This window comes from Harpia harpyja, chromosome 5, assembly GCF_026419915.1.
Source record: "Harpia harpyja isolate bHarHar1 chromosome 5, bHarHar1 primary haplotype, whole genome shotgun sequence".
Classification (NCBI taxonomy): Eukaryota; Metazoa; Chordata; class Aves; order Accipitriformes; family Accipitridae; genus Harpia; species Harpia harpyja.
Window position 1 is genome coordinate 47,327,540 of NC_068944.1, and position 27,924 is coordinate 47,355,463.

At 46.0% G+C, this 27,924-nt stretch overlaps 1 protein-coding gene across 5 annotated transcripts in view; it reads right to left on the reverse strand.

Moving 5' to 3' along the window:
- The window catches only part of TPD52 (tumor protein D52), a 130,435-nt gene extending 104,314 nt beyond the window's left edge, over positions 1 to 26,121 (reverse strand). For 4 of the 5 annotated variants that reach the window (XM_052786751.1, XM_052786750.1, XM_052786749.1 and 1 more), the window contains exon 1: positions 1,211 to 1,689. In XM_052786751.1, the coding sequence (XP_052642711.1) occupies positions 1,211 to 1,382 (172 nt within the window). In that variant the 5' untranslated portion in view covers positions 1,383 to 1,689. Of the gene's footprint in view, positions 1 to 1,210; positions 1,690 to 25,986 lie in introns of those variants that run through there. The other variant, XM_052786752.1, reaches the window with a different exon arrangement.
- Between the last annotated feature and the right edge of the window lie 1,803 nt (positions 26,122 to 27,924).

The window sequence follows — 27,924 nt, forward strand, 5'->3', positions numbered from 1 at the left end:
TACAAGATTAAGATCACTCCAACATTTGAGTAATACATAGTGCTACAGAGGATATTTATTTTGCAATATATAAGAAAGATCAAATTTAAGTGCTTCCCATTTATCTCAGTGAAAAAGCCAAAGCAAGACATATTTCTTCAACGCAGGGGAGAAAGTTCTTGGGCTTCTCCCAAACACTAATCATATATTCATTCAAAGTGAATGAAAAAGAAAAAAAAGCCCAGTAAAGGTTGGTACTTCTGCTGATGCATCACCACCAGATACAAAGGACTGCTAACCCCCCTTTAGAAGAGGTAGGAGATGCAGTAAACGCAGAGGTGAATGCTGATCACTGTTCCCCAGAGGCCCCTAGCTCATCGAGTTCATGGAGACATTTGTTTTAGTTCACACAGACATCCCCCAAGGGATGAACATTTCAAGATTTTAAAGAATGAGCCCATCAAAAAAAGTCAACACCTTTGTAACTTTGCTTTGTCACACCCGAAGTAAGGCTAAGCTTTCTATATTTTTAATTTCTCTGGAAGATTATGTCCAGCAGCACAGAATGGAAAGGAAAGGTGGTAAAACCAGACTAGTATGTGTTGGGAGGCACAGCTGTAGGTGTTCTGTACAACAGGTTACCAGCTAGAAACTAGTAGGATTAAGCACTAGGTGGATGCCACTGCAGCACAGCACGAAACAGCCACTCAAGGGAGCACAAGTACAGTTAGTATCTGCAGGCATAAAATTTACAGCATTTTAAATGCTAGGTGGAACAGACTAAAGGTTTTAGAGGGCATTTTCATTAACTGGTGACATTTTCAGTACTAAGGCAAGAGCAGATGTTAGACAACCCAGAGCTCTGAAGTCATACTAAGTATGCAATTCCTATGTCCCCTGCAAAAAAGCTAATAGTCAAACTAGGCCAATTACTCCAATCTTGCAGAAGTTGCCCTTTTGTTCCCAATTTTTTTGCTCACTTTGTTTCCCCTCAAACTGCCTTTCTACTGAATTAAGAAATAACAAATAAGGTAAAGCTGGTAAACGCACAGCATGAGATATTACCTACATGACACACCAAAGCTAATAAAACTACCAAAGTTAACAGTAGGTCAACTTTTACCTTCATTTACACCTGAATTTCAGCCAAATTTTATAGATTCTTAATCTGAGAAGTTCCTTTTTACTGATATTAATCACTAAGCTTTCGGGGGGGGGGAAGAGATGTTACCAGACTTTGCCAGCGTAGGTGATCCAGGTGGAGAAAGGTTTATGCTAGGCGACAGGTAAAGATAGTTTCTGTTCACTCCAGCATTGAAATCAAAGGGTGATTTGTAATCCTCATATAGATCCATGCCAGAAAATTCAGAGCATGTAGCCATCCTCTTCTTCCACCGAAGCATTCATCTTTGCTTTCTGGGGCAACCCGGAGAGCAGGATTCAGAAACCCTCCGTTTCTTCACATGACACTCACTACACCTCCTCATAAAATTCAGCTCTCTTACGCCTCTGTTAGATTAGATAGAGCCATGTAGCAAGTGATTTCTTGGCCATCTTGTAGCTGCTGCTGTTTACATGGCACAAAGTTAAGTTCCTGTAAATTTATAACCAGGGCTGGACTTAAACAGACCGTTCCTTTAACAAACATTCACAGCGCACTGTGGCTTCTGGAAGAGCCTTGGTCCTCTGCAGAATTGCATCAAGAATCTTCAATCATTTAAATAAAAAAAGGTCAGCTGACTGCAGCTACACCAGGATATCCTTAATCTTCTAGGACACAAAAGGATTACTAGCCATAATCTATCCTATATACCATCTGTGTAGGACTTTTTCCTCTGATTAATGGAAAATTCTGCGTGCATAACTATTTCTCCAGCTGCTTCCACCAGTGTAATAACCAGTAGCCAGAACCCAGTCTCTGCTGCCCAAGTATCACACTGTAGTGCAAGCTCAGGAGAAAGCAGCACTCATCTCTGAAGGCTATGCTATAAACACCACCTAGGTTTTTTAATGAACATGCTAACATGCATTATGATTTTTGCTCATGAGGCTAAACATATCGGGGGGGGGCAGGGGGGTGTTGGGTTTTTTTTTTAAAAAAAGATTATTGAAGTGCACTGCCCTATGTCCTCAGTACTTCAGCCAGCATCATTTAGAGCAGCTGGTTATGCCAGGAACTGGTAACACTGGAATGCATCGTCCTGATGAAATGTATTTATGTTTTGACACATATACCATAAAGAAAGATCAACTTACGTAAGCCATCTGACTTCATGCTGGGGGTATAAGACTTAGCCCTGGGAAGCAGAAGTACTTCTTACCTAAAAGAGGCACTCAGCACAGTTTCGCAGTGCTTCACTACATTTTTTTTTTCTTCCAAGGTCAGCTTCTTTCACTGAAAAAAGCCAAGTTTACTAGCAGTGTAGATCACCTTTACAGCGATTTCCTCCCAACCCCACACCTTCACCTGGGCTCTTCATTGCAGCCTGCCGACAAAGGAGCATAATCAAATGGACGTTAATCTTTTCCTCCACTGTAAGAGTGATGTTTTAAGACAGAGCCGATCAGAGACATTACACCATCCTCGGCTCAAAGCCATAGAAGTGAAGAATCCTTGGCATACCCAAGTCAAGCCTGGGCAATGTACACCCTGGGGATACGAGAAGAAAGCGTACCACTTCTGAAGTTTTAACTGTCCATTTCCACTGCAGTCAGCGGGTGCAGGAACAGACCTTCCAGCTAATTAAAGAGCAGTTCCTTTAGGCTGCAGACCTACATTGGCTTCTGGTGCAGACTACCTGCAGGCTCGTAACAATGAGAGTGCGAGAGCCTAAAACACAGGTCTCTATTTTCCGAACCCACTGAAAAGAAGAAAATATAACGCCCCCCTGCATTTCTGACACATGGCTGTGGCGTCTGCCAGAAATACTGCAAAGTTCACCTGACAAAGGTCAAAGCTTTGGTCACAGATTCTAGTTAAAGCATCCACAGGCAGCAGAGAACTGTTACATGGCTACAGTAATAATACACTATTAACCAAGCATGCTAATATGAATAGCTATTGATTCTGCTTTGCAGCCTTCCCTTGCATAACTCAGCAGACAGGGGCTGCCTTCTGTACAAAAGGCTCAGGCACTAGTTGTACTAACTGGCTTAGGCAAAATGACAAGTTATCAGATGTGGCACACTGGAAGAGCTGGGCATTTTCTACCATTGCTCTCCCGACACAGAAAGAGAGAGTGAAGGTGAGGCTACCCCCTAGGACTTTTTCCCAACCCCAGAGAATCATTCAGTGTAACACCAGTCAATGCCAGCAGGCTACAACAACTGAAAGTAGCTATTACAGGAAAAAGAACCCCTTATGAAGATCTGTTCAGCCCTGCTAACAATCAGGAATACCATTTCCTGGCCAAGGGCATTTACTGGAATCAACACTTAACATTCTTGTCATTTACAGGAAACTCCCTGTGTTCAGTTTTACCCTATACCATCCATTCAAAAAAGATCTGGTACTCTTCCTGCATATTTGTTGTGCAAAAATTGGTTTCATGACCCTAGAGACATCTGGATTGCCAGTCTGACCGCTGACCTGGCCTGTCACCGCTACAGACAGAAGCATGTATGGGCCAAACTCCTCAACACATCTTCAGTGTAGTCAGAGAGACAAGTCCAGGACATCACCCGCCACTAGAACATACCTTTGGCTTACAGGGAAGGTTTGCCGAGTTACAAATCTGAGCCTCCACATGAGAGGCCCACATGCTTTTGCCCTGGCTTACGCATAGCCTGAGCACGAGCCCAGAAGTCACCCGAGACAATTCTCTAGCTTTTAGAAGTAATACTGTCCTAAGATTGTTGCCAAGAGAGGGACCGTGCAAGCACTCCTTACTTCAAACTACCCTCTTTGCTCAGCTTAATCTATCTTATAGTGGCCATACAGCTGGGTTGCTATAGCACCTCCCAAACAAGCTGCCTAAACACATCGGCCTCCTGCTCTCTTACCCGCAGGAGTTTACGGGAGTGTCGCTCCTCACTCATTCTCAGCTACAAATCCTACCTGGTGATGAAAGAAGCTGTCTTGCTGAACAAGCTTCTTCCTCATCACCTAGGGAAGTTTGATGGTCTTTACCGTGATGTACAAGCCCATCCGGCTGTAAGGAGAAAGGACTGCAGTCCACCCTTCCAAACCAGCTATAGGACGACTTCTAGGCTACCCATCATCCCTAACTCATCCACTTCAGGAAAGACAAATACTCCCCTGCCAGCCATACCAGTCAGTTTATCTGCTTCTTCCCCAGTAGCTCCTTAGCACACCCAGGGATTCAGGGCAGAGCAAGGCAGCACTCCCTCTATACTGCCTAAAGGCAGTCTGAAGAAGACAGGCCCTTCTAGCTGTTAGTGTGGCGCATTTGGAAGAGGAATTTCTTTCCAAGGAACTTTCCAAACTAAAGTGATGGCCCCAAGGAAACAAAGCTCAGTGGGGGTGACAGACAGCAGCCACACGGAACTGAAAAGAAAGGTTTTGCTCTGCAGCATGAAGCTTTTTGACAAGTTTAGCAGCTCTTGACAGTCTGAACACAGCTAGGCAATGGCAGGAATCAAGATTTCTCTAGACTATGAAAACAGGCTCATCATGAGGTCTTTCTAAAGGGCCTTCCCATGACCAAAATATCCCGCTGCATGGCCTTCCTCCTCCTCACTCTTCACAGTAATTCAAAGCACATGCAGCTGGCTTGAGGTGGACCTGAGGCTGTAGAGCCATACGCTGGTAGATGTACCATGCCTTCTGTCCTGGTTTCAGCTGGGATAGAGTTAACTGTCTTCCTAGTAGCTGGTACAGTGCTATGTTTTGAGTTCAGTATGCGAAGAATGTTGATAACACTGATGTTTTCAGTTGTTGCTCAGTAGTGTTTAGACTAATGTCAAGGATTTTTTCAGCTTCTCATGCCCAGCCAGTGAGAAAGCTGGAGCGGCACAAGAAGTTGGCACAGGACACAGCCAGGGCACCTGACCCAAACTGGCCAATGGTGTATTCCATACCATGTGACATCCCATCTAGTATAGGAACTGGGAAGTGGGGGCGGGGAATCGCCGCTCAGGGGACTGGCTGGGTGTCAGTCGGCGGGTGGTGAGCAATTGCACTGCGCATCATTTGTACATTCCAATCCTTTCATTATTACTGTTGTCATTTTATTAGTGTTATCATTATTAGTTTCTTCTTTTCTGTTCTATTAAACCGTTCTTATCTCAACCCACGGGTTTTGCTTCTTTTCCTGATTTTCTCCCCCATCCCACTGGGTGGGGGGGCAGTGAGTGAGCGGCTGCGTGGTGTTTAGTTGCTGGCTGGGGTTAAACCACAACACCTTCCCAGTGCAAGACAAATTTCAGAGCTGAAGGTGAAGTTTAGACTTCTGTTATGTGGCTTAGAGTAGTTACTGTGCATGCTCAAGTATCTTTGTTCTTTGCCCTGCATAGCAAGTTCAATTGTTACAGGTGTACCTTGGTTGTTACTGCAGGTATCAACTGCAAGCCAGTACCTTAAGACATCTTGAAGTCTTAAGGATGCACCTGGCCCAAAGACATGTAGCAGGGGGGGTTTACTCACTATGCAAGAGATTAAAACTGAAGATTTTGCTCTTCCAGAACAAGCACTCATTTGCCCTTAACAACTCAGGATAAATAAGAGGTTGCTACTTAAGTCATCCATGCCATTTCAGGAGCTGGCGTTTGAGAGACTGGCACAAAGGTAGTTAACGTCTGTCAAGGATGGTTGAACCAATTACTGACAAATTCAGCTGAATGTTACAAAGTGGCTCAGGAAGGCTTGGCAAGCCTCTGCAAAGTCTTACCATCACAACTCCTCTGTAATCTCCTCTGTTAAGGTCAGAGAGTGTGCTTAAAGCTTTCCCAGGTAACTGTTTAGCATCAACAGTCAGCACAGATTGTGCAGGTCATGAATCATAAGGGAGGGAACTTCCTGCACAGCAAGAAAAACTGTTAAGTTTGAGCAAACACTGTTAACCAGATATTTGCCTGCCTAGTCTCAGACATCATCGTTCTTTCTTCAGATACCACCTGCTACCCAAGTCTGCAGCTTCCACCTTAGCCCAGTTTAAGTAGGCAATTTAAGTAAGGCAATATAGCATTAAAGCACTACCACCTTGTTGGTAGCTAAGCAAGGACAAGATGTTATGGTAGCCTTGCAGAGAAGCTGCTTTTTGCACCTTTAGGGCTAGCAGAACAATAGTTCGTTTATACCTAAAAAAGTTATATCCCTCTTTCCTCAAGAAACCAAACCCAGCTCAATACTTTGAAGAAACTAAGCTATATATTCAGTAGGGTTTCATACAAGGAGTTAAATTCAAAATGGAAAGACTACCACTAATGCCTTGGGATTGGACAAATGCAGTGGCTACCTTAGGACAAGATCCAAACAATACTTCAGATAAAGCTACCTAAATAACCAATCCACAAAATCTGTGCCTAATCAGAGTTCTGCTGCTACGTACGCACCTTCAACATCTTGGACATCCTGTGTTTGTGTCCTGTTTAAGCACAGAGATGCCAAGCTTGTGCACTACAGTCCACACTTTTGGCAAGCCTACCATGACTCCAGCAAGCAGAAAAGGATGGGGGAAGGTGAGGGGAAGAGTTTGTTGCCAAAGAGGGGGAAGAGGCGCTTGCTGTTTAGAGGGCATAGCAAAAATATTCAATCTCTTATTTCAAGGTTGATTGTTAAGATTCAACTGCCTGCTCAGCCTGTACCTGGTTTGAATTTGCATCTTCTACAGTCTGCTAACAGGGAAGACTGACTGGAGGCCTTCCAGTAACTGCAGCTGGGGTAAAGAATTCCAGTCAGGTTTTCCCCCACCCCCATCTTTCCCAGGTAGATCCCAATCAGGCAGCAACAGTCAGGCTCCTTTCCCCACTCCAACTGAGTTTTATAGGGCATAAGCCATTTTAAGAACTGTAAAGCTACTTAAGCATCTTAAGCCAATCTAGGTTCTGCAGCATCAGTTTGATCTTCAAAGTCTTACCAGTTTACAGACAAGTAAAGCCTTTCAGCACCTGATCGAAGGCCTTAAAACTGCATTAAGAGAGAAAGATGCCATGAAGCAATAGGACAGAAGCCCAAACACTAAGCAAGCCTTAACTTAGTACATTCGTGCTCCTATTTCCACGTTGTGCTCTCTCCCCTCCCTTTAACAGCAGATACCTCTTTAAGCCCCTAAGATTTGTGCATGACATGAATGGAGCTGCACAGTTACAGGAGTTGCTGAACAGTATGAGTACAGGCTTCTGCAGCCCTGTTAGTAATGGTCAGCAGAATGTGGCTTAAGGGTTTAGGCATTTGCTGTCTTCTAGCAGAATCCAACTCAACACCACCATATTAATCTCATTACTTCAGCCTCCCCCCACATGCTTTCTCTGGACATCATCTCCCTGATGCAACAGCATTGTCCAGCATGGTTCTTTGTATACAAATATCTTCTCCAACATTTTCTTAAGACTAAATGCTGCCTTCACTTACTCATATTAAACCCCCCCCCCCCCCCAAAAAAACAACCCCCCCCCCCAAAAAAAAACCCAACCAAACAAAACCCTCTTGGAATGATCAGTATTCTCCCAAGATGTATCACCCTGTAACACAAACACTTCTGAATGTTACAGTTAAGGATTACAGAGTTGCCAGTATTGCTCTTTTCTTAAACCAAAGCCTCAGCCCACAGCATTTCAGGCTGCTGACGCATGTCTTAGTGAAGGCAGTTCTCTCCTCCTCCCCATCCAATAATAAACTCAGACTAATTTCCTGAGATCTTGTGAGGAAGCAGATCCACACTCCTGTGTATTTGCGGCTAGACAAGCTGATACCACAGTAACACTCATAACCTGTTTGTATCAGTCTCTGTATTTGCACAGGTTCTCCACTACCTTTTGAAGACACCTGCTCCAGGACTTCAAAGATTTTCATTAGGCAGAAATCCCTGACTTACAGCAAAGTTTTGTGTCTCAGTGGTCAAAGCAGTCACATTTGTCAACTCCAGCAGTAACAGGTGAAAAGTGTTTCCAACCTATGGGAAGAGTCCAGGCCAAAGGACACAGTAGCCAGCACCCCAGAACCAGTGATCAGTTAGGGCATTGCATCAACTTTGGCAAAGTCAGGCCAAACTCTGCAAATACAGAGGAACATTCCCTAGTGAGATTAACAGAGTCAAAACACTGTCAGGTAGATTTTAGAGGAATGTATTTAGTTATTTGACTTCAGCTGCTTATGCCAGTTATGCTGCCATTCTTCAGAGACTCCAGTCCCTGGTAAGAGACTGAACCTGTCAAAAACACTGGAGAAATAGTGCTGAGCTGCAGCCAGATAACAGTTGGAAAAGATTAGGAAGAAAAGGCTGTAGTGCAGAACGGGATTGTTTTAAACAAAGTTTTAGTATGTAACCTTGCAATCTAATTAAAAGCTTTACTTGAGTGAGTTCAATTGGAGTGACTCCCAGCCTCCCTCAGAAGACAAGAGTGCCCTTTTGCACTCTTAAAGCAAACCTCCGTCTTTCAACACTGCTCCCCGGAGCTTGCATTTCTGAAAAGCAGCTCCAGAAAAGCCCACCATTCTCAGTCCACAATATCAAGTCCCACCATGAAAATGATATTGAAGTTTTAAGAACAGAGCAGATTTGATAACATATTAGGCTGAATCACATACTGTGATATCTGAAAGGATAATCACCAAAAAAAGCACCATCTGTAGTCTTAGCAATGCTTTAATAATACCAGCAAACAGTCTTCAATGCTTGAGGTACACACTAGCTCTTGCCACAAAATTACCAAGTTCATGCCTGGATTTGGTGTAGCACAGAATTTGCACCATTTACTATCAAGGACAGAAGTACAGAAGCATCTAAGCAACCAAGCAGCACGTAATTTGATGCAAGCAATGGCGCTTAGGGTAAGTACTTTGGAGATACTCAAAAGCCATCTGGACATGGTCCTGGACAACCAGCTCTGGGTGTCCCTGCTTGAGCAGGGGGGTTGGACCAGATGACCTCCAGAGGTCCCTCCCCACCTCAACCATTCTGTGATTAAGACAATGCCTGTACAAAGTCACAGGCTGCTCACCCAGATCCTCCAAGGTCTGCAACCCTGAAGAGACTGTTCGGGAACATGAGGAGTCCTGGTGCCCTGCTCCATGGGAGGTCTATGGCCAGCCCTTCATCTTGTGAACTGGATTTGCAAATACCTACCTGCTGACAGAATAAACTTCAATTTTCTCCCATACTTTCTAAACTGAGGTATGGACAGAGACTTCACAGGAGACTTGGCACTTCCACACATCTCTCAATGTACAGGAGTATTATGACAGCTGACAAGCAAGGCAAGAGCATTTACAACAATAGTTACTTTGATTTCAGTGAAGAGTCTGCAGGAAAAAGGTAGCTGACCAGTCCAGTTGGGCCAGATTCTAGAGGAAAAAAAAAAGTCCTGTATTTGCATAAAAGGGACTGACTTACATTTTGCTCACAAGATGAATAAGCAAGAAACTTGGGCCTGACATGTGATTCCAGACTTTCAACACAGAGGAAGCTCTTGGCAAATATGTTTTAGAAAGCCATCCACTTCTTCCTGACCCTTCTTTCCCCAGGAGGGAAGTGAATGTACGCCTCTGCAGCAGGAATAGTTCACTCTTGTATACAAAGAAAAGCTTGAATTTGACAAATCAGCTATCAGTGTCACTACGCTAAAACTACTCTATTGCAGGAGCCTCTCCTCCTCTTACTGTTTAATCTATCGATTAAACAGAGCCCAGGGAAACTAGGCTGAAGTTAAGTCTTTGAACTCCCTTCTCAGGCTCCTCAATTTACTCTTCACCCACTCCAGTGCAGGTTCCTTTATTCCTCCAGCAACTTTCCCCAGTGCTTGCTCTTGGGTTCTCCTAGTAAAGCTCCTCAGTCCAGACAAAAGCTGGCACAAAAGCTTCCAAACACATGTTGGTTCAGCTAAAGATGTTAGCTTGCCCTTCAAAAGCACTGGGAGAGTCACTTCCGTGCTTGGGACACAGTAATCTTTAGCATTGTTGTACAAGTCGCCCACAAATAGTCAGAGCACAGTAATCTGCAGGTGTGCTCCCACAAAGGATGCACACATAATACCAACTGGAGTGAAATTTGTTAGAAGCACTGCTAAGCTTACCAACAGAAGACAACAAAGCATGGAAAGCTCCACCTTGTCAAAACAGCCTTCTCTTGCTGACATAAATCCATTCCAAACATCCCTAACACTATCAAAGGAAATGGCTAGCTGGCTGCACTCCCCTAAGATCCTGCCCAATTTTCTAAATTCAGACAGGGTTCAGATACCTTCACCCCTGGCAACCTCACTGCAGATTTGATAGGACTTAATGGAAGCATCATTTTGACTTCTGTTGTTACACATACATGCACTGTTCGGTGGCAGCCTTCATATAGAAGCCTGGCAGCCAATCTTTTGCCAGGTCATCTGGATACCGTACCTTTTATTTTTTCTGCCTAATCCCCTCATTGGGCTACCCTGCCCTCTTCTACGCTCACAGCATCAGCTGGCTTAAAACAGATCCAAACAACATATATCAGAAGTCAACTGAAGATACTTGATACTAGCCTGGAGACATTTCAGTAAGCTACAAAAGCAAACAAGTGCCCAGGCTTCTAACTTACCCTTTTTGTCCTCAAACCCAACTTAAGTTTATTGCAACTTGGGAGAGAATTACACCCCCCAATAAATACATATTAAAATGTGGGAATTAATTTGAAAACTTACAGCTGAATCTAGCCTTTATTGTACATATTCACCAGAGGTGGCTATGCACAAGTTTCTGGGACACTAGTTACTTTTAAGTGGTCCCTCCTGAGAAGCACAAACCTTTCTAATTTCTCAAGTCTCACAGCTCCTTGCAGTCACATCATGTTCTTGGAAATTGCAAAGCTGTAAAAACGTGTATTTTTTGGCAGAACTTCCACACACAAGTTACCGGTTGCATGGTTAAGCTGTGCTCCTGCTGTAGTCTGGCTCCTTATTCAGTTATCCATGACAAATATAAGAATAATTCAACATGATGATGGCAACCACCAGGTTGATACTATTCCCTTCTCAGGCCTTGACTAACCAAGTTTAAGATTTAGACTGGTGCTGTCAAACAAGTGTAATTGCGTAACACTTAAAGTATGATTTCTCAAACACAAGCAACTGCAAGTAGCAAGCTGTGTAGAAATCCTATTAACATTTTTGCTCTTATCTGAGAACATAGTGTGAAATGTCCACAAAACTGTAAAAACCTGCCTAGCTAGCAGTAGAAGTGCACTGGCACAATAAATATGCAATCATATATGCCCCAGAAGTCTCTCAGGTCATAAGAACATGCTCCTGATCCCCCTTCCCCAACTGGTCCAATCACACCGTTAGACTACTAATGTTTTTTGCCACAAGCCCTTCAGAGAACCAGCCTGTCCGTGAGGTACTTAAAAGCCGACAATAGACATTGAGCCATTTACGGAGCTTATCCAAGCAGATCAGCCCATAATGAAGACAAGCCCATATTATTCATTTACATCTCTCACCCACTGCAGAATTTTGGTGAGCCCACCTAAACTTAAGAAAACAAAACCTAACATAGGAGTGCTAATGGCACACCAACAGACTGCTGGTATAAAGTACTCCTGCACACTCGTGCAGCAGTTCACTATTACTGGGTGTCTTTCATTTGAAAACACAGAATAAGTTGTGTTGTTTTCTCTGCAGCATCAAACAAGATACATTACCTATTCCTTTACAGTCCAGCATTTTACCAGTCACCCATCCAACCGAGTAGTGCTTGAAGTGTCCTGTTCCAGACAGAGTTTGGCTGCTACTTGCCCATACTGCTACACAGCATACCCAGCTGGGCAGCACCCATTCCTGCAGTGCTTCCAAACTGATTTGGAGCAGTGGCTATCACTAGCACAGGGACCTTGAACCACATTCTGCCAGGGCTGCAAACTGGTCAAACTCAAGATGTGGGGCTTGATTATTTCTCCACTGCTCTTAATCTCATTTAAGAGGTAAGAGGGAGAATCCTGTAACTGTGCATGGAATGAACCAGGAGCAATACACTAACAAACCAACCACACTGACTCGCTTATTTTTTTTCTAACACAATGCAGATAATACATCTACCTTTAAAGTATTACAACCACTGAAGTTCCCATTATATTAATAAGTACTCTGAGATTTTATCTGAGCGATATGTCCTTGAATGACTTTTAATGCTGCTTGAGCTGAGTAAATCCTGTTAAGAGACATTTGCTCCTACTCCAAGTCAGACTAGGACAGTAAATTAAATGAAACTGTTAGCCTAGAGAGATACTGCTGTCACACAAATCAACAGACAGTCGTAAAACACTAATCACTCCAAAAGCAGAGGAAGGCAAAGAAAAGGGTCAAGAAAGTTTGTCTAGAGATGACTCCACACAAAGAGATAAAGCTTCCAAGGATTTCCAGGTCCTAGAAGGACTTAGGCATATCCCCTTCCATCAGATCAGACTTTGGACATGAGACACCACTTTTTGCCTCTGGGTGACATTATAGGCAATCTATATTTGCTTTTTTACAACCTACACAGGTTCAGATCAGAAAAGTACTGATCTTGGATCATACAAGTACTAATGTCTCAAGATTTCCAAGCAGTATTCATATATTTATGCATCATCTAGTCATGTCCCAGTCCATTCCACACAAAGGTAAGTTTTCCTAAATATCAACGTGCTTGGATAAGCTGATCTCCAGGATCCTCACTTATTATTTCACAGTAAAGTAAGCAGAGCAAGTTGAACCATTTATTTTACTGAAGTATATGAAAGTGGACAAAGCTGGAAAGACTCATCTAGATGAACAAAGTCGGGCACACATTTTTCCTGATTCTGGTCCAGCCGACGTGATAGAAACTACAGGGGGAGGGAAGAAGTGCAGTGGGTTTGAAAGATCAAAGTTTGAAGGATGTGTCTTGAAGGAAATTGAGATTCAGCTCTAAAAGTTGGAGCAGAGTGGGGGGAAGAATGGAAGGGGGTTTTGTTGGGGTTTTTTGTTTGGATTTATGTGGTTTTGGTTGTTTTGTTTGGGTTTGGGGTTTTTTTTAAAGAAAGCATACCTCCACTGCTTTTAGTGAGCAGCTGGTCCAGAACTGCACTGCACTGTTTCTTCAAGTTGCCTCCTCACAGTATTTGACCTGGAACTGAACATCACTGCAAACCCTAAGAATAGACGTTTGCACTGCTAAGTGAAGTCTAAGTTCTAGCATCATTCCCTACTGCACAAGGTAACCCATCACACACCCCATTTCACAACTGTATATGTCAAACAAAAAAATACATATATTTGTAGCCACTCTAAGTACTGGTCATGCTCCAGTTCAAGTTTAATGGATCAGTTCTGTTTAATGGATTAGCCTGGTAAACTTTTCAAACTTTACACTTAAAGGATTGGTCTAGCTGATACCTAGCAGGTTACTGTTACATCAGGTTTGGTGCATCATAGCTCAGCCATCAGCACAGAAACCACTCAGAATAATTCAGAGCTTAAATAGCTATTAATAATGCAATTCAAAATTTTTCATTCTGCATTGCCAGATAAAAACTGGATCAGGATATTGAAGAGGGGAAAGTCCAAGCACTGATTGGCATACTCCTTCTTCCCAGTTGTCAATCCCCAAGTGTGTAGTTTAGCTAGGGAGCTGTGATATGGTATTATTATTAAGGCCCCATCACACCCCCCCTCAGAAATGCTGCTGCCACCACCTTGCATGAAGGGGAAACAAGACCTCTCTAGTGACATTGCCTTGGAACAGGCAGACTACAGAAGTTTAGTTATTTTACTTGATGCTTGTTTTGTCCTCGACTTATCAGTTCTCCCTCCCAAAGAGCTTAAAAAGTCTTCTCAGCTCCTCTTGACTACACACAGAGGTCTTCCTTTGACTTCTGTATCCCTCTTCCCATTCCATATTTTCACTTTCTCAAAAGATGCTTCTTGAATAGGAAAGTAGTCTTCATTGGGGATAGGGGGCAGGAAGTAAGTTTCAGGTGATTCACCAAGGTGAAGTTTGCTCTTGAATAGTAAATAAGAAACAGAAGCATATTAAAGACTTCACGTACCAGTGTGCTAGAATGGAATTAAAGACGACTATAAATTTATTCCAGTAAAGCCCTCCCTTTTGCTGTTTACTCCAAAAACACTCCCTTGCCACAGCAGGAAACATTCAACAGGTTGCTCTGCAGATTCCACTGACACTCAAGTTGCTTCCCTTCTTATACAATCTCCAAAAATCCTTCATGCCAAAAAAACTGCTCAGCAACAGGCATGCAAGCCAAACAAAACCATTCAGTTTCAGAGCATCAATTCCAACAGTTTTCAGTTCCTCCTGTTTAGAAATATGCAGAAACTAATTCTCCCTGCTCACCACTGCTCTTGCCAACCATAACACTCATGTTCATCTGCAACCCACACAGAAAGGTATCAAAGCAAGATGCCCCAAATACTCTTTAAGGGTGGCATGAGTTTCCAAATTAAAGATTCAGATGCTGTCTGTGATTTATCATAGAATGGTTTGGGTTGGAAGGGGCCTTTAAAGGCCATCTAGTCCGACCCCCCTGCAATGAGGAGGGACATCTTCAACTAGATCAGGCTGCTCAGAGCCCCATCCAACCTGACCTTGAACGTTTCCAGGGATGGGGTATCTACCACCTCTCTGGGCAACCTGTTTCAGTGTCTCACCACCCTCATCGTAAAAAATTTCTTCCTTGTATCTAGTCTTCATCTACCATCCTTTAGTTTAAAACCATTACTCCTTGTCCTATCACATCAGGCCCTACTAAAAAGTCTGTCCCTGTCTTCCTTGTAAGCCCCCTTTAAGTACTGAAAGGCTGCAATAAGGTCTCCCTGGAGTCTTCTCTTCTCCAGGCTGAACAACCCCAACCCTCTCAGCCTTTCCTCACAAGAGAGGTGTTCCATCCCTCTGATCATTTTTGTGGCCCTTCTCTGGACCTGCTGCAACAGGCCCATGTCTTTCCTGTGCTGAGGACTCCAGAGCTGGTCAATACTCCAGGTGGGGTCTCACCAGAGCAGAGCAGAGGGACAGAATCACCTCCCTTGACCTGCTGGTCACACTTCTTTTGATGCAGCCCAGGATACGGTTGGCTTTCTGGGCTGCAAGCGCATATTGCCAAGTCATGTCCAGCTTTTCATCCACCAGTACCTCCAAGTTCTTCTCCACAGGGCTGGTCTCAATGCCTTCATCCCCCAGTCTGTACTGATACTTGGGGTTGCCCCAACCCAGAACAATTTGCAGGAACAAATTATACACTTAATAGCGTGAACAACTTGCAGCTCAGAAGCTGGTGTTTTAAGCAATGCACCCAGAGATGTGCGTTAGGCAAAAGGCTCACCTTCCATCCCAGCCATGCTCTCAGCGCGCCAACTGCCTTTCCTGCAGGACTGCTACAACCAAGTCTTCACAACCATGATTTGTGGGGAAATATACTGAACAAGTACACCCATACACACTCCAGCAAAGCCATGAAACTCTTTGCTTCTGTAAAGCACTCTGTACTGTCTAACCAACCTAACCTGCGGGCAGTTTGTGCGAGACTGCACACGGCAGCAGTGTCCTGCAACACATGCAGCATCTCTCTGGCAGCTGTTACATGGCTGGTGAGTTTCTGGTTTTTTCCTCCCTTGATGAGAAACACAACTAAGCAAGTTTATATTGAATGGCAGCACTGGTTGCTGGAACTGAGTAATAAAGGATGCACTTGCAGTAGGCTTATTTCTCTGAACAAATTAACTGTTGGAGACAATGCAGTCCAAAACCAAATTCTGCCCCTAACATTAAATACTTGGAGATTCCTCCAGAACATAAAAAACATAGTTGACTGAGTATTTAAAGATTAACATAAAGGGCAGGAAAGCAGGACTTGTTCACGTCTAGAAATCAAGATCTTATTCAAAAAGAGACATTCAGCCACTGCATTTTACTTTTCCAAAGAAGTTTACTACTACCTGCTTAGTGTCCACTCTCGTTCTGCCAGACTGAGTAAAGTGCTAACATGTTTTCTAGCAAGGCACTGAACCCAGAAAGGACCACTATTTAGACTGATCTGCAGTCCTGGCAGAGCATCAAGATCGATACCCAAAGCTCAAGTAGCAGTTCACAAGATACAGACAGGTCTCACTGCTGTACCTCAGCATTTGCTAGAAGTGCATTAAGAAATACAAATGTATTTCAGAAAAGGCTAGGATTTAAGACTGATTCCTAGAAACAGTTATTTAAATGGTAGCAGCGACTGTTTATTCCTTCCTCAGAGTCTTCAGATGAGGACGTTTAAAGTGGGTGTCCAGAACACACCTTTACTGCAGTTAAGGATTGATTTACTGGAGAAAACAACAGTAAAGCTTTAAAGTCTTCCCCTCCTTCCAAATTACTGCACTTAAATCATATGACAGTAGTAGCCAGCTAGAAGCCACAGCGGAGTTTTTAGCAGTTAAGCTACATAAATTAAAGGCCAACTTCTATGGAGCACAGGATCCCCTCCACACACATCCTCAACTTGGGTTTGGGGTGTGTGTCCCCAGCCCAAGCTTGGGGCTGAGGTCCTCACACACCCTGGGGCAGGAGCTGGTGGGGAAGACAGCGTGCAGGGGTCCAAACATGCCCTGAGACCTGGGAGAAGTAGGGAGCCAGACCCATGCTGTGCTCAGTCTTGCTCAGTAAGAAGATCAGGGATGAGCCACTGCTTGGCAGGCACCAGCACAACCAAGCTTGCCATTTCAGACACATTACCTGGCCTTCTTCAGATGTCCAGACAGTTTTCTCCTTGGGATCCTCTGCAGTGACTTCTGCTCCCTGCCCCTTCAAGTGACTCCAGAGGTGGTGACGGACCACATGGCAATGCTCTGAATACAGCAGGTGCACACATCCCTTGCTCGAGGGCCCACATGCTACCTACTCAGGGCACTATAAATGCATGGCACCTGAAGAGTCTGCCTAGCCAGTTGACACAAAGGGCTGTCACAACCCAGAGGACAAGGCAGCAAAATAAATACCTGTCAGGCAGGCACCAGAGTGGTCCTGGGAGAAGAGAAAGACAAGAACTCATTGCAAGTCTATCCTTTTACTCAAGATCAAATCCCCTCTAAAAAAAAAAAAAAGTTTTGGAGCACAATGCTGCAAGTGGCTTGTTGAGGAGCTGAAACACACAGCATGAATGGTGCTTTTAAGAGCTCATGGCTCCAAGCAAAGCACATTGCAGTAAAACGGCCTGTTTTCCTTCTGCCAAGACAGCGACATCTGGCAACAGGAAAGTCAGTATTTAAATAAGGCTCCTTCCCCAGCCCATGCACTAGGCTGGTGCTACTCCTGATGCTCCTCATCCTTGAACACGTCAGCTGCTCAGCAAGCCTCTTCAGGGACTGCCTAGCACAGATTTGAATGATGCTATGGAAACAGCATGCAGCAGCGTGTGATCCACTCATGTGGACTGAAGCCTGTCTATGTTCAGGCATAAAACTAAGCTTTGCAAACAGCAATCAAAGCTCACAGAAGAGTCAGCAGGTTAGTTAAAAACAGTGATTGATTTGGGGGCTTCTGCTTTGCCTTCAGCCTGCTTCTCAAGACTCCTCAGATGCAGGCAAAACACTTTTGAGCTGTGCTGAAGGGATTTGTCTTCTACAGAGCAATACAGCGACTAGAGAGCAAGATGCATTTCAGCCAGTGTGAGCTGTGCCCATTTCATACCCCTGACCCTCCTTTTGGGTTGGAAGTACTGGTTCCTACTTAGAGGACAGCTTCTTTAAAGATGCTTATAGCCACGTCCTTGTACAGCTCCAATCCTGGGAGCCTGTATGAGGAAAAGCAGGGGATGTATCAGGACCCTAGACGACTCTGCAGAGACTACAGGGGACCAGAAGATGCAAGTTTAGAGAAATGGCCTTCTTCAAAGGCAGCCCTTCCTGCCAGCGGCTACAGATGTCCACTATTATACGAGTATTCCCAGGGACTGGACTGCTATAGAGCACTGCTATGAACATCAGACAGCGATGACTCGAGTGGAACCGTCAGGGGGGTTTCTTTTAAATTCTGCTATGCTGATCAAGTTAATCAAGACTTTCTAAAGCCATGATGTGATACATGTTTAGGCAGAGAACAGTTGAAGAGAGAGGGATGAGCAGGATTCCTTTTTGCTCATCTTAAGACTCCTGCTAGTAGTTTAATTAAAGTACTTTAGAAAAAAGTAAACAAAGCAAAACAGACATGAGAAACATCCTCAATGCTCACAGCTGAAACATGCAGTTTTGCCATGCTAAAGAGCAGCTAAGAAGCATTACCTACAAAGCTTCTTTTTCAATGTTTTTGAGGTTTCTCTCATGAACCAAGATCACTGCCAAGCATGGGCTCTGATCCTAGCAAAGCACAGGGGAAGCACCTGACTGAAAACACCAACTCCAGCCCACGTTGCCTCCCTTGGCACATCTTTTCATCTATATCCCAGGCTTAGGGGGCTCTGATGAAACTCCACTCCCCTCTAGCTGCTAGAGAAGGGAAAGCAAAACAGGAAAACTGCTGTTCTGCCTCTGCTAGCCTCTCCAACCACTCCCAGCAAGCTGCAGCTACTCACCAGCCTCTTTGTTACCCCACCATACCATATTGCCATTGCTAGTAACAGGCCATAAGCTTTGAACAGAGTTTGCAAGGCCTCAGGACTAGAGGCTTGTCAGGCTTGCCCTGTCTAAGCTTTTCTTGGTTCGCCTGCAGCTTTGTTTTATTTGGTGTATCTCAGAAAGTAGAGACACAGGATGTGATAGTACAGGCATGGTATGATACATAACAGGGCACAGGGTTGATGCTGGAGATCCCACAGCTGTAAGAAAGTCATCAATTGCCAATTCAGATCTGCAGGTGGACAAAACTACTTTAGAGGTAACAAAGAGAGCAAAGAAATAGTATCTAACATATATAAAAAGCACTTTATATAATAGATTTGGATGTAACATGAAGCTTGCAGAGCAATGAAAGAAAGCAAATCTGTTTGCTTTTTACACAAGGACCCCACTGGATCCTACAGTGAGGAAGCAGCAGCCATCAACATCCTATTCCTCCCAGCAAAGGAGTCACAATACTGACAGCTTGCTGCAATACCCCTGCCACCACCAAAATGACACTACCAGCCTCAGAAGCCAGGGGAAGGATGAGAATAACACCAGGAAAAGGTGTAGAAACTAAGTGCTTACAATGTTACCTTTATTATTACTAAGACTTCATCTGTATAAATAGTCTTTTTCTGTAATAAGATATAAACTAATAATCATTCTTGAATTAGATCATTAAAATTTCAATTACACCAACAATAAATTCTTGGCTTGCTTTTTTTTTATATATGTATATACACACACACACACACAAAGCACGCTTCCTCTTTGCCTATGAAGTTTTTAGACACGGCATGCTTTTGTTGTGCTGCTGGTAGGCTACAAGCAGGAGGGGGGCAGTTCAGAAGCCTGTCACTCCGAACCGTGTGTGACACAGCATGTTCCTACAGACCTCAGTTCCGCAGAAATTAAAGGAGCGTCCCAGGCTCAGCCAAGGCAGCGTATACATTTGCTGGAGCACTCCACTGTCAGTGAGCATCCAAGGACACATATTGCTCTGCTCTCACACTCTGCAACAGAGAACTCAGCTTGTGAAACAGAAAAGCTGCCTCTTTCAGTGACAGCATTCACACCACAATAGTAGCACTGGTTTCTCGCTAGATAGCATCAATCCACCCCTTTCTGTTCAGGAGCAAGTAATAGCACAATGAGTGTTTTTCTGCACACCAGCATTTGCTGGCAGCGAGTCTACTCTCCGCTGCAGTGCCCCCCCAGGGGCAACTGGCTGCAGACTCATGCAGAAAATTGCCACCACTTGTGGCTGCAATAGCAGAAAAATGCATACAGCTGTCTACACCTCTGACAGATAAGTATTTTCATAGCAGGGCAACCATAGCTTATGGTATCACTCTGCCAGACTGCCAAAGCCAACACACAGCTACGTGTTCTTTCAGCTCCCTTAACCAGGGACAGAAGAGAAGGAGGAAAAGGAGCAAGAGGAAATGGCAGGAGTAACACTGAACCTTCAGGAGAGATCCAGATTAGAAAGTTATGGGTAGCTGGTCTGTTACTGCAGGCCTTTTCAAAAGAGAAGGCTTGTGGTTGAAAGCCTACCCTCCAATACAAGGTTTTTGAGTGAAAGCTCCCAATCTCTCTGGCTAATACACACCCAAATATGAGGGACTTTGAGGATGCTCACTACTTTTAACAGGAGAGAAAGCTGTCCCTCTGGAGTATTAAATTGAAGCTGACACAGAGTGACAGTTTTGGCTGAACAAGAGCATTTCAATTTAGTGCTTAATCTCGCTTAATGCTTGCTTTCCCTTTCAGTCAGCCTTTGACATTTTCTGCTTACTCACTGCAGGATATTAAAAGGACAAGGGTAAACACCTCCTTTCCTGCATATAGCAAATCTCAGATCAGAACTGCCCATATTACAAAGACTCCAGTTGAGCCAACAGTGGGGTCATCATCATCCTACCTGGAGGTAGGCTTCTCTTAAAACCATGAAAAACCCTACACCCATCAGATGTCTGCTGCATAGCGTTCAGCAACCAACACTGTTGTTCTTTCCTATTAAACTAAGAATGGAGTTGTTTGGGTTTTTTTTCTTTTGAAAGCTGGTCAAGAAAACATTGGCTTTCAAGAAGACTCCCTGCACTGTATCTGCTGCCATGGAAACATCACTTTTTGAAGAGATACAGCTGATATCCTCCCTTACCTGCAGTAATGTCCAGCACCCTCAGGAATCAGCAAGCCACAAACAACTTACCGATTTTACATGGCAAATCTAGTCCCTTGACTTCACACAAGACTTCTCTGTACTGGCTGAGGGGCTCCCTCCCCATGAAAATTTTCTAGACCCCTTCCTGTTAAAGGAGCAAATGGTTGTGAAAGAAAAGGACAAAGCCTACCTAGCACCCCAGCCTTTACAACACTCAGGGCAGCCAAAGCAGCTTTCAGGGTGCCTTCGCCCAGCAGGGTCACTTCACAGCAGAAAGCATCAGAAGCCCCAACACCCGTTTCCCTCACCACCTGGCTCCTCCCAGGACTATGCTGAGATCTGGCTCATGAAACAGAGGCTGTTAGTCAAAAGCTACCGTATTTAGGACCTGTAGAAGACAAGGAAAAAAAAAATGCATGTACAAGATCGACAGGAGCAAGAACATAAATATAAATGAAATTCCCAAGGCAGACTAGTGCAGTACATCGTTATTGGCAGTGCCTGCAGATGGAAGGGGCTGTGCTCAGAAGTCTCCAGGCACAGCTGAAAGCAGCTCAATAGCACTCACGCCCAGGCCAGCTTTAGGAGAGGTGTTAACATATGGCAGCCAACTTCAGCCATAAAGATCAGCTGTTCACACTTTACCCACCACAAAGCACTCAGATCAAACAGAGCAAGGCACTTGCCCAGGCTGCGCCAGCACAGTTCTTCAACCAGAGCCGAGGCACAGTGCTTTGTTTTGAGACAGCAAGATCAGGCCAAGCCTCCAAGGTCTGCCATTGCTTAGATGCGTGTTTGCAATGGGAGAAAGGGGAACCCATGGGCTGTTTCACAGGGCTTCAAAGTGTGGGAAACTGGAACAAACAGGACTTGCATCAATTTCATGTCACTGGGATTTTAAAAGCCCCAAGCAGTTACAGCTTGGCCTTGTTGGCGGATCAAAGGAAGCAGATCCTTAGCTAAGCTTTCCCTACCCCGAAAGGTCTGAGAGCAGGCTTTACTCTGGCTCGGTGAAGGATTGTCTTGACTGCATGTGACAGCACTGGTTATAGGGAACAGAAACAGAAGATCCATGCATACCACAAGCAACAGACTCTTTCCACTGCTGGAGAGCCAGGCAGGCTCCCTCCTCCACCTCCTCCTGAAGTGGGTGCGAGCATGAATGAAGAGTTCAAGTTACCCTTCAATGCCCAAGCACTGGAGAGGGCAGGAACAGCTGACACTGCTCCAGCCTCTGGCTGCTGACCCCACGCCAATGCATGGGCAGCTGCTTGTGCATCAGCTGCTCCAGCATCCCTCCAACACAGTGCACCGATCCCCCCTGCATTTCAGTACCTCATTCATGCACCAGCTGAGGGGGGAGGATAGCAATGCCTTTAACTCTCGTAACACCACCCTGTCAAGCCAGGACCCTCAGCCTGAGTCAGAACAATGAGACTTCCCCCCCCACCCCAAGTTTTTCATGTAAGAGAGGGGAAGATTTGCTGCTGTTCAAGAGACCTACTAACATTAACTGTTCTGCTATTTTTTTTCCTCTTTCATCTTCAAGTCACTGCTACAGGCACTCAGTTCAGTGAACTCATTCTTCCTCTGCACTTCCGACAGCAGCTGTCCACTTTTATTTACTTACCAGTGTTTGATTTCACAATTGCACGTTAAGGAACAAAACAAATTCTTACCTACCGTACTGCAAGTACCTAGTGATAAAGAAAACAAATAAAGCAGTAGAAAAAGGTGCAGCTTCATCCATTAGGACAATGGGGGAAATCTTGTCCTACTGCCAGCAACAAGTTCTTTCTGCACAAAAGGAAGATTAAAGTCCATTTTGTCAGTCCCAGAAATGCAAGTCAAGGCTCTAGGAAAAGAAAGGCTTACATACTCTGTCAAGAAATCGTGTAGTGTTTTGGGACTCCTAAGTTCCACAAAACCAGAAGATTTTGAAAGACACCAGGTTACATAAGCAAAGAGCTGCTGAAGCCTAAGATTACGGAACCCCCTAAGCACAACATCGGAGATGCAGTATTAGTAGGTAACTGTTTGTGCCGTGCTGCATGTCTTCATGAAACTGCTCAGTGGCACGGTCTCCTCATTCAGAGCACATCAGCACATTGCTTCTACTGTTGGGGTGGCTTTCTCCTTTTTTTTCCAGTGGTGAGCCATACTAGCACTAACAGTACCAGTGGCAAGCCACAGAGAGACTCTTTTTGCAACCAAAACCAGGTACGCGATTTTTTTTGGGGGGGGGGAGCCTGAATCTTTGTGAAAACACAACTGCAGTTATTAGTCCATTCACTAACTGACTCCACACAGTGAAAGACCAGATTTTTATTCATGGCAGCTTAACGCAAAGCAATAGAACAAGGGACTCCTCATCTCGGGAGAATATTATATCCATTTGGCTTGAGCCGACACTACTGCTTTGGTGCTTGTAGTCACAGAGCAAGAGACCCCAAGCGCCCGCAGCCCAAGCTTTCCAGAGCAGTTGGAGTGCACTGAGCACCATGTAGAAGGATACAGCCAGGCCAAACATCCCTTCACTGAAAACAAAGACACTTCAAGTGAAAGATTGCTCAATGGCTCTGACGCTGCCAATGGTAGGCTAGTAACAACCCTTTAAGGACTGCTGCCATTACGAGAGAGGGAAGACTTAAACACATTATACACCTGGAGGATTAGCCTTGTCTACTCTGACTGCAGTCTTAACTATAACCTAGATTTTCCTCCCACCTCCTAACTTTCGCTAGCTGAGAAAGCTGTCATCATAACAACGAAAAGTACAACCTCTGACTCACACTTTTAAACAAATTAATTTCTCATTAGGGGAGGCAATCCAGGATGTTGAAGCCAGCCCCAGAGACAGGACTTGGCAGACTGGATTTTAGCCAAGTACATGGCTTTGGTGAGTAATACTGTATCATCAAGCACAATTTCCAATGCAAGCATGCCAGTTTGCCAGGAAGATGGGTCTTTGAAGGCTAACTAGCAGGGTATTAGAAGCCATTAATTGAACAAGCACAAGTGTATTAGCTGTTCTAGATTTTCCTGCTGTACCTCCAGGTCTTTACCTCACCCAGAAGAGAAAAATAGCATAATCACCTCCAAAAAGAAGGCAGAGGAAGAAGGTGTTGCACCATGTTTGCTCCGAAACAGTCACTTACGTCACAACAGATACACTATTCTGATATACAACCTGAGGTGCGGTACCCTCTTCATACAAAGCAGTATTTATACAAAAATTAGTTCAATAGCAAAACAAGCCTCTAGAAAGTGTCAGCACTGCCACTAAAGCTTTTCAAAAGATCACAGTATTTCACTCTCCTTTTCCATTGGAAGTTGTTCAAGACCCTGCAGTTGCAATAAAGGTGTTTGCCTTTTAATAGGCTCGAACACAAAGAAAGAACTTCAGGACAAATACCGAAATCTGTGTTAACACTCCTGCAGTTGGAATTAAAATCCTGATAGAACTGACAGTTGTGCTGTTTTCTGGCTAAACAGTTCTGTTTGTTAGTCCCCAAGAATAGGGTTTGGGGTTTTTTTGTTTGGTTTGGTTTGTTGTTTTTTATGGGTTTTTTTTGTTTTTTAATTTATATATATATTGAAGGCAGACACAGGACTTCAGAACAGTTGAAAGAACCTCCCTGAAGAGGTTCAGCCCCTCACCAGATTATCTTCTGCTCCGGCAAAGATAACTTGCCCTTTTCTCTACATACAGAGAAACTCAGAAGTCATTGCTAATTGTACAAGTATACTATAGCAGCCTCAAAACACTTAAACGAGTGCACGGACAGATCAAGGTTGGCACCTGAACCTGGCAGAGCAGAGAGCTTGACCCCGCAGAGTCAGGGGTTACACTCCCAGCACCTCATGTGCTTTCAACACCACTGCTGCCACAAGTGAATGCTTCCTACCGTCCCGTGGACACTCAGCAGGAAAACGCTGAATGAAATCAGCCCAAGGGTGCAGGTGCAGATGCTGAGCTGGGCCGAGCAGCCCCACCAGCTTACTCAAAGTAGCTTATTGACCCCGGCCTGCCTTACTTTGTCTGGTGGAAAGCAGCTGGTGTGTAGTTCAGTACTACACCGTATAAAAGACTCCAACTGATATATGGATCAGTAGAACATATATCTTTGTGGGAGAAGCTTTTACAGCAAGAGATCCTGCTTTGTCTGCATCCAGGTCAGCCCTCATCAAGGCACCAACTACTCTCTTGGGCAGCAGTCCCAAGTTTTTGTTTGTTTGTTTTAAGTAAACCACAAAGTTTTAGGGAGAGCGTTGCAACCGCGGCAGCTAGGACAACACTCTTCCCCAGGCAAAACGCACACGGGTGAAGCACCACCGTCTTCCGAAGCCGACAGACCCACGCAGGCAACAGCCCGGAGGTGCCACCCCTGCTACCGCTCAGGAGCCGAGGGGCAGCTGCCAAAATGGAGCTGCCAGCTGCCGAGCAGCCTCGGGATGGAGACAACTAAGAGCGAATCAACCCTACGAACAGCGCTGGTTAATCGAAAGTTGCACGCTCGTAAAATGAAAACGCTCCAGGGTGAGAACAAAGTTTACGCTCCCCCCTAACACCCGTGGGAAGGTCGGAATTTACTGCCCGCGCCCGCCGAATGGCGGCACCCACTGAGGCGGGGGGGGGTGGAACGGGACTCGGACGGACACGGGGGGGGGGGCCGCCCCGGGCTCTGCCGCCCGCCCCGAGGCCAGCATCCGCCCCCCCGGTTCCGCATTTCCCGAGCCGACGGCGCGACGGGAGGCGCAGCCTCGCCACAGGCCGGGGGGACCCGCTCCCGCACCGGCCCCGGGCTCCAGCGGAGCTACCTCAGCCGGCCGCGCTCCGCTCTTGCCGTGGACCCCCTCACGCCCGCCACGGGAGTTGTTACCTCGTGAGGGGATCCCCCACCCACCCCACCCCACCTCGTCCCCGCCCAGCCCCGGCGGCGCGGAAAGGGTGCGCCCAGCCGGGCCCGCCGCGGGCTGAGCAGGGCAGGTCCGGGCCGGGCGTGCCGGCGGCGGAAGGGCTGCGAGAGGAACCGCCGTCCCTCCGCCGCACGGCAGTGCCTGGCACCGCCACCCGCGGCTGCCTGAGGCGAGGCGAGGCGAGGCACAGCGACAGCCGCCCCCCCCGGCTCTACCTTGGTCCCTCGGGGGCTCCATGGCGGCCCCGGCGCCGGTCCCGGCTCTCCTGGCCTCGGCTAAGCAACCGCCACCTCCCCCCGCCGGCTGCTGGTTGGCAGCGGAGGCGCCGCCCGCGCTGGCGGGGCGGGGCCGCCGCACGTCAGTCAGCTGGCCCGCCCCGCCCCTGCCAGGTGAGGGCGGTCGCCTGGGGCCGGGGCCCGTCGGGGCCGGCCCAGTTTTCGTGTTGCAGTGTTGAAGAGCTCAGAACCAGCCGAAGGAGCCCACAGCGTATCGGGTCTTCGCGCTGCGTGACGGCAGCGCTTTTACCTCCGGTAGTAGGAGCCCTGACGCTGGCCTTGGGGGCCCTGTCCCACCGCAGCCCCCGTTCCTGCGGCCGCGGTGCCTTCCCCGGGCTCAAGCCCTTGCCCGTTGTGCGTGCGGCGGCCGGGCAGCGCCTGGGTGCGGCCGTCGCCGTGCCTTAACGCAGCCTTGCGCGGCCCGGAGGAGGAAAGACGAGAAGGACCCGCTGTCTGTAATTAATTAATTAATTCAGACGAGCGGGCAGAGGCTGCGTGAAGCACGGCGACTGAAGAGATCCAGTTGTGCTGCTGGGGTGGTTCCTGGCAGGCCGCGGCCGGCCGTTCTCCCTTCTGTTCGTCGTGCGTTCGCTAGCGAAGCGTGCGCGCCCTCGCAAACTGCACCGCGCTACGGAAATTAAACAGTGAGTTTGTTTTCGCGTTGGAGATTCCCCTGCGAGACTCGCTAGCGCTTACACCCGGCAAGCCGATGCCTTGTGGCTGCGTTAAAGAGACTTTAACGGTTGAGAAGAAAACCACCACCAACTCTCCCGGCTGCAAGCTGAGCTCTTTCTATTGAAACAACACGAAGCGCAAAGAAGTTTTCGTTACACAGTTTGCCCAGCAAGCTGCTTTACAAGACTACCAAGGATATCAAGCTACCAAATGGTTCTTTTACTCCACCCTTTTCAAATCCCCGTCCTTGACATCTATGAATTTGTTTGTTCGAAAAGATCGATGTTTGCGCAGAACGAGTGGCAAGGCCTCTGCGGCGTGGGGCTGTGTGAATAGCCAAATTGTCACCAGCATTCAGCATGCACGGTCACATGCTAAAGCAGAGCACAATAGAGAGTCAGGAGGTGCCAACTCAGGGTGTCCTTGCTTTGGGTAACAAACAGCAGCAGCAAATCCAGGTATTTTTCAATCTACAAGGCAGCTGAGGAACGTGAACTTTTGCTAGGGTAAAGGAACGCTTGCTTATATTCTGGGATCTGCATAGCTGCAGCAGGAGGTTGTTACAATGGTGCCATAAAAATAGCAAGTAGATCAGAATATATCCCTGAATGTTTATACCTTGTTTCATCTCATAGCACAGCAATTAATTTGTTCAAATATATGATTCTCACCACAAGCTCATCCCACGTATCTCAGTTGCATTTTATAACTGTTTCAAAATACAAACTCAAATAGATATTTGAGAAGGTACACCTCCTTTTTAAAAAAAAAAAAATACAGATTTTTTCCCACAGTGCTACACTTGAAGTCCCAAGCTTTCCCACTGAGCAGCTGATATGTGATACATGATCTGTAGTCACAGTGAAAGAATATCAACAGCATTAAAATTTGTCCCTCTTTGCAGCTACTTCACACTAGCAGCAGCCCTGGCAGTGCTGAAACGCCTGTCAGGAACGAACCTGCAGAGTGGTGAAGCATCTCACTGCTTCTTTTAGGAGCAGAGATACTTCACCAGCCCATCCCCAAAAGCAAGAGCTAGCCATCAGGAAAGGAGTATTACCTGGAGAGCTGATTCGGTACCCTCTGCCAGTGACATTCGCACCAGCCCACCTGAGTCTGAGTGGAGTGGACCACTGCTGACTCACTCACCACCCACCCGGCTGAGGAATGACCTGTTCAATGCAGGTGTAGCCTTAATGTACG